The sequence below is a fragment of the Ananas comosus genome, linkage group 7 (assembly GCF_001540865.1).
Source record: "Ananas comosus cultivar F153 linkage group 7, ASM154086v1, whole genome shotgun sequence".
In the NCBI taxonomy this organism is placed as follows: domain Eukaryota; kingdom Viridiplantae; phylum Streptophyta; class Magnoliopsida; order Poales; family Bromeliaceae; genus Ananas; species Ananas comosus.
Genome location: NC_033627.1, coordinates 1,415,198 through 1,428,538, shown reverse-complemented (window position 1 = coordinate 1,428,538; position 13,341 = coordinate 1,415,198). Strand labels below are relative to the sequence as shown.

At 34.3% G+C, this 13,341-nt stretch overlaps 1 protein-coding gene across 1 annotated transcript; it reads right to left on the bottom strand.

The window, feature by feature from the left end:
* Positions 7,659-11,782, bottom strand: LOC109712727 (protein argonaute 2; the record flags this gene model as incomplete). Its single annotated transcript, XM_020236469.1, has 4 exons — positions 7,659-8,463; positions 8,901-9,284; positions 9,776-10,141; positions 10,812-11,782. Coding segments are annotated over 4 exons (2,424 nt in total), but the record flags the coding sequence as incomplete, so codon positions are not given.

Genomic DNA, 13,341 nt, shown 5'->3' with positions numbered 1-13,341 from the left:
TAGGTTTTTAGCCATTGGATCTACTTCTTAATTACTAATAGTTCTTGGGTCAAATACTATTCTACCTACCACCACCTACCACCATCATCTCAACCTCACATCTCTCCATCCAAGGACTAAAAACACTAAAGCACCACCCAGGTGATACTTGTAAAAGTATTCTAGCTCCCCTCTATATATATAGATATATATATATATATATATATAGAGAGAGAGAGAGAGAGAGAGAGAGAGAGAGAGAGTTGAGCTGGAATGTTATTAGTAGCAAACGGACTCCGTTGCCATCTATTTGTTTTCGATGATAGAGCTTCCAAATTGACGATCGGCTCCGTTGAACATGATTTATACCACTTGAAGTATTTAGAAATCAAATTTCAAATCTTTTCGACATCATTTGCCTAATGATCAAAGGGTTTCAAAATTTATAATTTTAATGGTCGATAAGAGGCGTTTTCTCGTTTAACGGCGTAAAGATATCAAAATGAATTGAATTTTTGTTAGAAAATTCTTTAAACTATTTAAAACAAGATCTATACTCGTGATCTTGATTATAAGACTCCTATCATTATTTTTTAAAGAATATCATTTTCAGTCATTCATTTTTCTGTTCACTTGATGGATAAAAGAACAATATCGAAAGTGCGTGAAATTTGATTTCTAGATAGTTTAAATGGTTTAGATCATATTTAACGGAGACGATCGTCAATTTGGAAGCTTTATCATCAAAAACAAATAGGTAGTAAAACGGCTCGTTTACTACTGATAGTATTCTAGCTCAACTCTATATATATATAGAGAGAGAGAGAGAGAGAGAGAGAGAGAGAGAGAATATATATATATATATATATAGAATTAAGGCAAATATGTGAAAATGAACTCTAACGTTCTTTAACAGACTGTTTGGTTCGGATATAAGCAAGAACTAGCTATTATAGGGATAGATATAAATATGGGGATAAAAAAAATAACGTTTGGATGAAAATTGAGTTGTTCTCGAGGATAAGAAAAATAGCTTTGGATAGATAATATGAAATAAGAAAAATAATAGATAGTTTATATATAGAAAATGGAGGTGTTAGTGGGAATAGTTATACCAACTTATTTTAGATACCCGAGAACTAGGATAAAAGTTTAGCGTTTGGATATTAATGGTATAAGCGGTTATTCCACCCGTTATTCCCAATCCAAACGGGGCATTAATGGAATGGCATGATTAACAACAAAATCATCACTACATTCTACTTATATCATTTACGAAACTAAATAAAATATATTTTCATGATAATATTTTATCAGCTTGAACAGTATCTATGGGCCGAAACCGCTAATAATCAATTCCAAAAAATCGGCCCGAAATAATATTTATATATTTAGTGGCTGTTTGGAGTGCAGTTACAATCGCATACAAAAACAAATTTAGTATAAATAAAAAATATATTTATCTCTTTAATTATTTTTTAAATAAATTTTTTTATTTATATATATTAAGATAATCTTATCATCATATATATATATATATATAAAATAATAAAATTTTAAGAATTATTTTTCAATTGCATGTAACCAAACAAATTATTATTTATAGTTGAGATGTTTTCTTGCTGTATCTAATCAAATAACATACATGTATCTTTATCTATACTATATTTATAATTATATTTAATGAGACGATCTTTTATTATACTTAAAGTTTATAAAGAGTCTGACTGCTATGCTATCGATAGCACCAAGCATTTAGTGCTATCAAGTTTTCTGCCGTTAGATTTAGCTATTTTATTATTTTTATCCATTCGATTATACTATTCAACCAACTACCCACTCAATCCTAAGGAGCCCACATTATTCTAACTGTATATTTTTTAATCTAAGAATAGAAAATTTATCTAAGAATAAAAAATTTAACAATACTAAGTCTTTGATGCTATTAATAATATTCCAGCCTAGTTTGATCTATAAATGCATGCCGCTTACGAACACGAATGAAACTCTGCAGAAGAGTACTATTGTACTGTGGATTACAGGAAATCCACTGCCGTGCTTTTGCCGGCTTCCTCGATGCTTCCTGCGCAGCGCAGGACTCTTTTCAAACTCCGTTGCTCATCTAGTTTCGCTTTATTCCCCCCATCTTTTCTTGCACTCCATGTGGACCCGAATCTACATCAATCACCCACTATAAAATTAATTTTATACAAATTCGTACAAACATAATAAATAATAATATATTTTTATAAAATTTAATTTTTATATATTATTTTTATAAAAATTTTAATATTTTTAAATATATTTCAATCATTTATAATTTTTAAAAAATTTTAGTTAATCATAGATTAAATATTACACTCTAATTAGTTTTTGACATTTTTACTATTTTTATATTATATTGTTATATTTTTAAAATGGACATATTTATGATGACAAAATTAAAAATATAAATAATTTTTTAATGATAATAGAAAAATATATTTAAAAATATTAAAATTTTTATAAAAATAATATATAAAATTTAAATTTTGTATAAATATATTTGTTATTTATTATATTTGTAGGGATCCGTGTGAAACTAACCGCCGCCTATAGTAAGTCTACCATAACCCTCTCACCAAGTGGACCCCACTTGTGCTCGTCACAGTCCTTTTTGCTATTACACGTGTATACCTTTTTGCTATTACACGTATATATTAATTACAAAATAATTTTGTTGTAATATATTGAGAATAAATTAGAAATTTGGGGGCTTTTAAAAGCAAAGTTGTTCTTGTGAAACCAAATCAATTTCCATGCTGTGACTTCTGAATCAACCGATGAACGATTTTTTTATATTTAATATAGAATATTAAAAAAGTTTAAAAATTAAATTTTGCAATATTTCTATATCTTTTATTTAGTAATTGAAGGGGTCTAAGATCAACTATTTTAATTATCATGATGAGTGATTTGCAAGTTTAATAATATAAAATATCGAAATCATGTAAAATGTTTAACAGAAACCTTTTTATATTATATAAAATAAAATTAATATTTTGATCTAAAATTTTGGTATCATATTATTATTTTTTATAAGATTTTTATTTTCAGCGGTTGATTTTAAACACTTTCGATCACTATATAAATAAATAATAAAAAATTTTAAAATTTATTTGCTAGATACTATCAATACCCTAGGGTACCGTTTGGTTCGGGTATAAGCAAGAACTAGCTATTACAGGGATAGGTACAAGTATGGGGATAAGAAAAATAGTGTTTGGATGAAAATTGGGTTGTTCCCAGGGATAAAAACAATTTTAGATAGTTTTATATAGAAAATGGTGGTATCGATGGGGATAACCAAGAACTACTATTTTTCGAATAAAAAATTAACGTTTAGATATAAAGGGGGATAAGGGTCTATTTTTATCCCTATCCTCTAACCAAACGCTGCCTAGTGATTCGAAAGTTCCAATTATTTGATAGCACTGAAGCCATCTAGCTTCTAGCAGCATACAAGTTTTACTGTACAAATTATTAAATTTTTAGTCAAGTCAATTTTTTTATTTTTGGTATATTTTGGGAGGTGAGTGGGTATGACTTTTCTACCTAAAGTCTTTTCTTTATTTGATTTTTTTTTATTATTATTATTCGTCTAAAGCTGTTCAGGCTCTAATCTATTGGAAGGTCCCTTCCAATTCGCTTTTCATCTGGGCCGTACGTGACTGGCATTGACCGACTTTTCCATCTGGTTACGCTCACCCCCTGTGAGAATACCAGAACCTGCGAGTGGATCACATCCCTAGCCAGTAAATTTGCAAATTATTCACGAATTATTAAAAATCTGAACTAAACGGTCCGTTTACGAATTTTTTTTTTAAAAAAAAAATTATTCGCAAATTTTTGGGCAAGCCAAATTATTGGCGAATTATTCGCGAATTATTGCCGAATTATTGAAAATATGAATAAAAAAATTATGTTTTTTATTTTAAATATAAATTATCTTATATTTATATCTTATATTTTATATTTATACCGAATCTGTTTTTTAAGCCGAATTTTTCAACGAATTTAAAAATTAGAAAACGTATTTTATGCGTATAATATCCGTACCGAATATTTACCGAATCCGAATTAACTAACTATGATCACATCTCTTAGGACCAAATTGCGCGCTAATCCCAAAACCTTCGCCAAATCTTTTTTAATCCTTAGACTTTCAAGTTTAATTTTAGTTGTTCTTAGATTTTTTTTTTCAAAAAATATTTACTTAACTTCTTATGCAAATTTATTATTTATTTATCAGCACACTGACTTTTTATCTAATTCACATTTCAGTATTATTATCTATTAGAGCAATACTACATGTACATTCTAAATTGGGGTGTGCATCCTTCACCTACNTAGAATGATAAAAATTAAATCAATTTTTAGTAAAATTTTTTATAAAATTGATATGACAAAAAGATCTTAAAATAAAGTAGGTGAAGGATGCACACTGACTTTTTATCTAATTCACATTTCAGTATTATTATCTATTAGAGCAATACTACATGTACATTCTAAATTGGGGTGTGCATCCTTCACCTACTTTATTTTAAGATCTTTTTGTCATATCAATTTTATAAAAAATTTTACTAAAAATTGATTTAATTTTTATCATTCTAAGATCGTAAATTTAAAATCTACACCCTTTTTGGGTGTACAAAAAATATTTTTTTATTTATTAAGTCAGTATAAAATAAATAGAAAATAGATTATTCAATATGCATGAATATCGATAAACAAACTATTTATATATCCTATTTTTTTAATAATAAATATTTAGAATTTTATGTCATTAAACGAAAAAGTTTAAATATAGCAAATAGTGTAGGAAGATGAGGCATCTCCAATTAATTATTTTGTTTGGAATTCACCAATTTCATAATTATTGTTTAAAAATACTTCTATTATATTTTTTAAAATAAATATAAATAATTAAATATAGATAATATGATGTAGCGACTACCTAATAGCACGATTTTCTCCCACTGAAAGGTAAGAGCATGAGGGCGGTAACTGTACCTTGAACTCGTGGAGTGCGTGATTTTTGGGTACGCATATGATATGATTGACCCAATAAGATATATTATTATATTTTTTTCTATTTTAGAGAGTTGGTGGAATTGTGAGGTGGTGTGCATGCATGGCGCGTAGCACATTTAAGGTTGTGGTACAATTTACTGTTGCAGAACAAATCAGTCACACGGATATCATTTGGTGTAGTACGTAAGTAATTTAATTTGGAGGTTACATTCATAATTAATGACATATATATATCTTATAGAATAATATTTTATGTAATATTGATGTAACGAAGATGCGTATGATTCAAAGTATTTTATCTTAATTGATTCATATCGAAATTTTAGAAATATCATATACATTTATTTAATATTTTAATAATTTATAAAGGTTACATCTTGGAATAATTTGGATTAAATGGAAGTTCAAATAGTCTTAATTAAAAATACACACAATAAAGATGGAAATCCACTAACCCATTTCAAAATAATCAATAGTTGAGAGGTCTCTGTGCATCTTAACTTTACCTAAAAAAGTTGTAGAACTAGTTGAAGCTAATTAAGGAATAAATTAAGGATTTGATTGGTTAGTCGTTTTCTTTTAATTAATTAGCTAATCTGATTATTCCGCTATTATTGACTATGTGACCCTGACTCTTGCTTCACCATTTCAACAAAATAATTATGCGTATCCACTTACGGGCCCAGCGATCATGGCTCTTTGTATATATTTGGAGCATATAATAATAGAAAGATTCACATCTAATGTGCTTTTTTTTCTTTTTTTGATAGGAGCATAAAAAATTAAAAATATTATCTACAGATTCTACACACGCCATAGAGATTTATCAATTTTTTTTAACAGCATAAAATTAATAAAAATTTTAAGGCAATGGTATGACATGTGAAATACGCTGCTTATAGCATTGCTCTGATAAATTTTTTCACTGCTTACTAAATTTTAAGTAACAAAATTTAAAAATTGTCCTTTAAGTAACAAAAGCAAAGATTATAGACTCATAATTAATTAGGAGACTATTATTTATTTTTTGAAAATGTTGAATTTGGGTATAATTTTATTTGGTCCATTTTATTTTTTGAAACATTGCTTTCCAACTGATTGGGAAGTTTTAGGCAGCTTTTTGACTATTCATAAGAGTTGTCTAAACATGTGTTTGGTTTGCCCATTTTTCAACATAAAATTGAAATTGGAATGAACGAATTCGTTTGTCCGTATTTGGTATGCGGGATTTTCATTCAGATTCAGATTCCGTGTGAATGGGGATCCCCAAATTAACCTTTTTTTTAATCTGACTTAGAAGACCGGATTGAAAATTGAATCCGGACGGAATGAATTTGTTCAAATTAAATTTAACTTTTTAAGCTTATTTTTACTTAAAGTATAAGTTAAGTTAAAAATCATATTTATAAATTTTAATTTTAATTTGAATTTAAATTAAAAATTAAAATTCAATCAAGTATTTCCAATCTAATTTATAAATTTAAATTTAAATTTAAATTTAATTTAAAATCCAAAGTTTTATTTAAATTTTATTTAAAATTTAAATTTAATTTATGGATCAAATTAAAATTTTAAGTTTGAATTTGAATAAATCAAATTTTAGTTTTATATTTTGAATTATCCATTCAATTTCAAATTTTAATTTTTTTTAAAAATATATTTAAAATTTTGACATCGTCTTAAAATTTTGACGTAAATTTTTAATATTTAATTTTCAGTTTGAATTTAAACTAATATATTATAAAAATAAAATTGATATATTAATTTAATTATATTTCTAATATCTATCTAAACCAAACATCGATAATGAAAATGGTTCATTCCGATTCCAGTTCCAGCTTATGTTTATTCAGATTTCGATACCAATTATGACTTCGAACCAAACACACCTCTAAACTTTATAGCACTTACCAATAAAGAAAAAGGACATTATAATGGAGAAATAACTGTTGCCAGATATTAATCTATCACTTAGATTTTACCCCATTAAAAAAGAAAAAGAAAAGAAAAACTTTTGAAATTTGAAAAAGGTGGACTTGATGGTGGAAATTTTTAATTTGTTATGGAATTAATGGATATTTCATCTATATAACTTATTGTATCTACCAATTTGACCAATTTGATAATATATGCAATTGGATTTTGATAAAATGCAAAGATCTGCTATCTACGTACGGTTTACCACAGAGTTGAAAAGATTATTTTACGAAAGAAAAAAGCTTATAAAATAATTTGTTTAAATAATAAGAGATCGAACTACAACATTTGAAAAAATATGTATAGCAACCAAAGCGTTTAAATTGAAAAGTTCAATAAAAACTAACTTCTCATATTGCAGTATTATTGTAGGTGTAGATCTATTATGCTTTTTCACTTATTTGATGTTGGGATCAAGAATCGTAAAATTGGGATGAAAGTTGTCTTTCTTAAAATTAAGTGATCCTTTTAAAAGAATAATTTTAATCAAAAAATTAAGAATGATTATTTATATTTTCTTTTTCTTTTTTTTGAGAGATAGATAGCACGCTACCCGCTTCGTTTATTTTATTTAAAAATAAACTTAGCTAGAAATGTGAATCAACTAGGATTCGAACTTGGATCTCGGGTACCAACCACCAAATTTTTTGCCACTTGCTATAGGGACGGTCGGTAATTTATTTATACATTCAAAAGCACCATAGGTGGGACTCTTTTCATACATTTTGCTCTCAGTACATCACACTACCGTCTACCTTCTCATGTATCTTTGGGAGGACAAAGTGGTCCAAAGAAGCAGATGCCGACGTCGAAGACGCCGATGCCGACGCCGACGCGGTTGACGCTGTCGGCGATTGCAGGTCCGACATGCCTTCGAAGTACATTCGCGCCCTGTACGCGACGAGATCTGCGTAGTAGACCGGCGGGACGAGCGAGACCGGCTTGGTGCAGCGCGCAAACGTGAAGCAAAGGTTGTAGACGAGCCTCTGCAGCTCGTCGGACGTGAAGCCGTGGTCGTCGCGCAGCACGTGGTAGTGCGTCGGCTTGCTCGTGCCCCGGCTCCCGTAATGGCTGCACAAGTAGAAGTCGAACGCCAACGGGTCGACGATCCCCGTGTCGACCACCGTCCCCGGGGGCACATTCCCGCTCCTCGTCGACCCCGCGCCGTCCTTCGGGAAGAGCCGGGTGTGGTGCCGCTTTTGCGCCACCACGACGGTGATCGTCGGCGAGTACCCGTCGCTTCCGACCGCGGATTCGAGGTCTCTGACCTCTTTGTTCAGCACCATGTCGAATTGGCTGTCCCCGACGCCGTCGCGGAAGTAGATGATCTTCTCCGGCCGGGCTTTATTGATCCGAGCGTACTCGGCCGCAAGCTCGCTGCACATCTCGCCGAGGCGCACGATCTGCTCGACGCGGTGCGGCTGGCAGCGCACCCTGGCAAATCGAAAAAGCCCGATGACGCGAATTTCACTTACATTTCTACTTTTTCTTGGTTCATCAAATGATACGTATATATTGCAATATGGTCAGAACAGAGTGCTGTGTATTGTATTATGTATATACTATAGTAAGAAAAAAATATATACCCCGGAAACAAAACAGGGAGTCCAATCAACAGATCTTTTTACCTTCCTTTTCTATCCAATTGGTTTATGTTCGTTATAATTACAACAGGAGAAAAAATCCTTTATTTTTGCAACCCAATTGCTCTTTTGACTTTGGAATAAATGCTCTTTATTAATATTATTTTTTTTACACATCCGCCTGCAAACCATAATAAAGAATACTTAGGATTCTAAGTATATATGTATATATTCTCCACCGCGTAAGTGTGGAAAAACAGTAATAAGTTTGGCACTAATTTTTAACACCTGGAAGTGTAGGTGTGGGGCTGGGGGTGGTCGAGGGTGGCCACGACGGCGGCAATGGAGGGGCTGGCGGTGTTCCAGCACGGGGGATGGTTGACGTCGGCGCCGATGAGCATGAAACGGCTGCCGCCGATGCGGGGGTTGGTGCCGCCGATCTTGGCGTTGATCTTCAGCGCGAGGTTGGCGAGATAGCGGTCGCGGTCGCGCTTTCTGGCGTTGTTGGCGTGGAAGCTGAGACAGCATTGCGTGACGACGCCGAGCTCCGTCTCGCAGATGAGCTTGAGGCTCTTGTATCCTGGGTGGCGGTCCGACATCGCGCAGATCAGGAGCTGGACCGCCCGGCCGTCCGGCGATTGCTTGGCTTTCGACAGCTCCTCGGCCAGCCACCTGAGTTGAGAGTATATATATATATATATATGTTCGGATGAAATCCTTTCTTCTTTTATCAATTTCTCTACATAGTTTTAATTTTACACAAATTTACACAAAATAGTTTTGTCGAAAGATCGTACAATTATTAATGGTCTGAATTTTAAATACAATTTCTCTGAAGTTTAGATATTAAAATAATTGGTGACAAGTATGTATAAGGCGCACGTAGCAACGTTTGGATGGTACAGAGACATCGATCGAAACATTTCATGCATACATAACTATGCATAAAAATGTCTATTTACGTGCGAGCTCTAAAAATCGTGCTTATTTGTGCACATTACTTATCAATATTTGCGCTCAGCATCCTAAGAAAGAAATGTTTATGCAAAATTTAATTCTCTTTCATGTATAATAACGTACAAACACAAGTATAAATAAGTAAATTTAGCAAGGAAGGACATTTACATAATTTCGTGTGTATATATATATATAAAAAAAGAGACCTGTAGTTGGAGAGCGCGGCCATGGCGGAGGCGTTGACGAAGGCGGGGCTCTCGCATATTTGAATCCCCAGGTCGCGGCATCGGCGCACGAGGCTCTGCACGAACGCGGGGATTTGGAGGCGCTGCTGCTGCTTGGGGCACGCGGGCGCGGCGCTGAAGTCCAAGATCGCCCAGTTCTCCAGTTTTTGGCCCCTCAGCAGCTTGTTGGTCAGTGGATTCCACTGCGCATCCCGTCCCCAGTTCTTAAATCTGTAGCACTGCCCCTTCAGGTTCCTCAGCCTCAGGCTGGGCCGCTCCAGGACGCGCGCCCTCACCTCCGTCATCTCTCGGACGAGCGAGATCCCCAACCTTCTAGCGAGCTCTCCCCTGCAGGTAACATGTTCGACGAAATGTCTCAAACAGCCTAAAGTTCGTATCTTTTGAGGCGGGTTGAATTTGTCTTGCGAATTTGGTTCAATCTTGTTTCTTCTAGTTTTTGTCGTAATAATTTAGCCCCCGAAGCTTGGCCCTTATGGACGGTACGGTACAGTACGGTGCGGTGCAGTGTTGTTTAGTGAATTGCTATTTGAGAAGTGTTATTTGTGGGAAAAACGCTGTTTTAACCTCCCAATAGCTTTTCTTTGTAGCAGAAGTAGACACTCCGTATTAGAGCTTTTGGTCTTAGACCTTGAAATAGCTGTAGAATCTTTTGATTGTAGATAACTACAGTTGAAAGCAGAAGCAGAAGCAAGGCCAAGCAGGTCTTGTATGAAGGCGTGTTTATGTCAACATCCTCATCAAACTCTCCTTTATTAAAGTGGATAAGTGGAAAGAATGGGATGAAATTGAAACCGAGGTCAACCTTGAGGGACAAAATCGAAATTCTAAGGATAACTGAAATAAAGGTCGAATGTAAGGATTAAAATGTTGCAATTGAAATTTTAATAACAAAATTAATAACCGAATCAAAACTTTCAAGGACTGAATTTGTAAGCAACCTTATTAGTAAGAACATAATGAAGCTTATTCATCTTAAAACCAAATGCAAGGTTAGTACCTGCAGGGCCCATCAGATGCAGAGACCATTTTGAGGATCATCTCCTGCCTCTTTGCTGGCGCAGTTAAAGCCATGTCCCTCATTCTCTTCTCTTCCTCCTTTCTCAAACCATCTCTTGGATACCTCTGCCCCTCCGCGAGTTCACACAACTCAATAGGAACATAGTTCATCCTACTCTTCGTGCTCAAATCCAAACAAGGGAGCTTCTTAAACTTGAACTCGATCTTATACCTATTCCTGTAATACTCCACAAGGTTCACCTCCTTTCCTGAGCCATCGTCGCTAAATGTAATGTCAACTGTATTCAAACGAGTCAATCCAATGATGGTGAACTTCTCACTGGTCTTTCTATGTGTTACAGTCACTTGCAAATCCCTCAATGCATTCTCAACTGCAATTCTCTGCTGCTTGCTTAGCTGTGTGTTTTCCTTGAAAGAGAGCCTCAAATTCTCCTCAAGGAATTGGAGAACCGGGCCGGGTTTGTGAAAGGGCATGGCCGAGGAGTCGACTCGGAGCACTAAGCCGTTTAGAGTGGATGCAAATGCTTGTCGTGTGCCCTGAAGAGCTGTGATGCCTCTCCCGATGTTGAAAGCGCAATCTTTGCTCCTGGAGTATAAGCCCTGCCCATATTTGATCCTCTGCCTTAGTGAGTCTTCTTTTATTATTATATTCAAGCCATGTAAAAGCTCTTCCGGTATAGGATGACCCCAAAGGTGAGTAAGTTCTAGGTTCTTCTTGAATTCTATGGAAACTGTATATTTGCGGCGATGTAGTTCCACGCTGAATTTACTGACTGGGAGTTGGACAGAGCTGAAGAGATTACTTTCTCCATCGTAAGCAATTGAAGATGGTGGAAACTCGTCTGGGTTGGCCTTGAAGAGCTTGTTCTTGATGGAGAGCAATTCGGACTTTGAGATCTCGGCATTTTTGTCAGACTTTTTAGAACCCTCTAGTTTGATATTGATGAGATAGTGAAGGATGACTGCTCTATCATCATAAGTGACATGGAAATTATTGGCGAGAAGATTCAGGGAGGTGCTGCATGATGACCCACCTTCATCGGGCCGTCTCATAGGCACCAGTGGTCCACCTAATTAACAAAAAAAAAAAACGAAAAGAGAAAATTAGGTAGCTGGTGAACCGTTTTTTGTTCATCTGATTGTAAATTCCTGACAACCACAAATCTATATCACACTTACTGGTATTCGATGGAGATTGGATTGAATTGGCATTGCATTTTTCATGAGCATTACTAGTACTCGAGCAACTTGAATTCCCAATGGAAGCTCTTTCACACGACTTGGAGATTACGTGCTCCGGGCTTAACTTTGGACTGCTCGGTTGAATCGAAAGTTCTCGAATGTTGCAATTTAGTGCACTCAGCTGGTTTGATGAAGTTTCGATTTCTTCATCGCAGCTTCTTGAATCAGGCTTTCGATTATGGTAAGTGCTACTTATATTGCTGGAGGTTGATGAGGATGGCTGTGGGGAACTGCTACTTTTGCTGCTGTTCGGCTTCTCGCGTTCTTTCCTTCTTTTTCTTCTTTCCTTACCTTTATTTTTCTTACGTTGAGAATCCATGGCACTTGAAGCACTCCGAGAATGATATGGAAAGACTCCTCTTATAGCCATAGGGGAGTGGCAAGAGAGGTAATTAATAACACTTTCTTGCTGCATAAGATATCTCTCTTGATAGGTGGAGGGATCTCTATTTTTTGGTGGAGAAAGGGGGAGAATAGGAGGGTGAATAAGCCTCTAATTGCACCTGGACTTTTTCCCGTCATCTATTCCTGTGCGATAAGTTCTGCAATGGACAAAAAAGAGAGGAGTTTTTGACAATGTATTCAAGCATGAGCCCGTCATGGGTGTATCCGGAAATAAGAAAGGGAAGGATTCCGACAGAGTTTACAAGAATTGGTTGGATTTATCTGAGGTGGGTGAAAGAATCTTATATCATTGAAAACTATCCTGATGTAGCTTTTTTTTTTTTCTATGCTCAGGCGCTTTTCTTAAGATGGTTTATTTTTGGATTTTAGTGTTTCAATAGTTGCTTTTAGTTATGTAACTTGACGTAGGACTAATCTGATTTTGTAAGTACAGTCTGATGTAACTTTGGAGAGAAAATAATACCTATAATTTTACTTCTCTTAATATTTTCTGTTTTGAGACGTTAATAGCAGACCGAGTTTATTTCGCTGTGAAGCCAATCAAAACCGTTGTGCTTGTGAAGGGGATCGTCGTGTAACAGGTAAATCGAAAAATTTCAAATTTAGCTTCCGCTTTTCTTCTCTTTGTTTTCAGAAAAACACTAGCTATATTTTGATTGGTTTGTATATTTGTTCTTTCCTTTTTATGAGCATCCTTTTTTTTTTTTTACCTCCCTCAACATTTAATGCACATAGGTGCGTTCTGATTAGTTCGTCTTAGAAAATGGCTCAATTTGTTGAATCTACTAATAGTTTTTTCTTTTGAGTAGTTTCTTAATAGTATAATGGGCACGGCTGAGTTCTAAATAGGAGGATCATTGTCA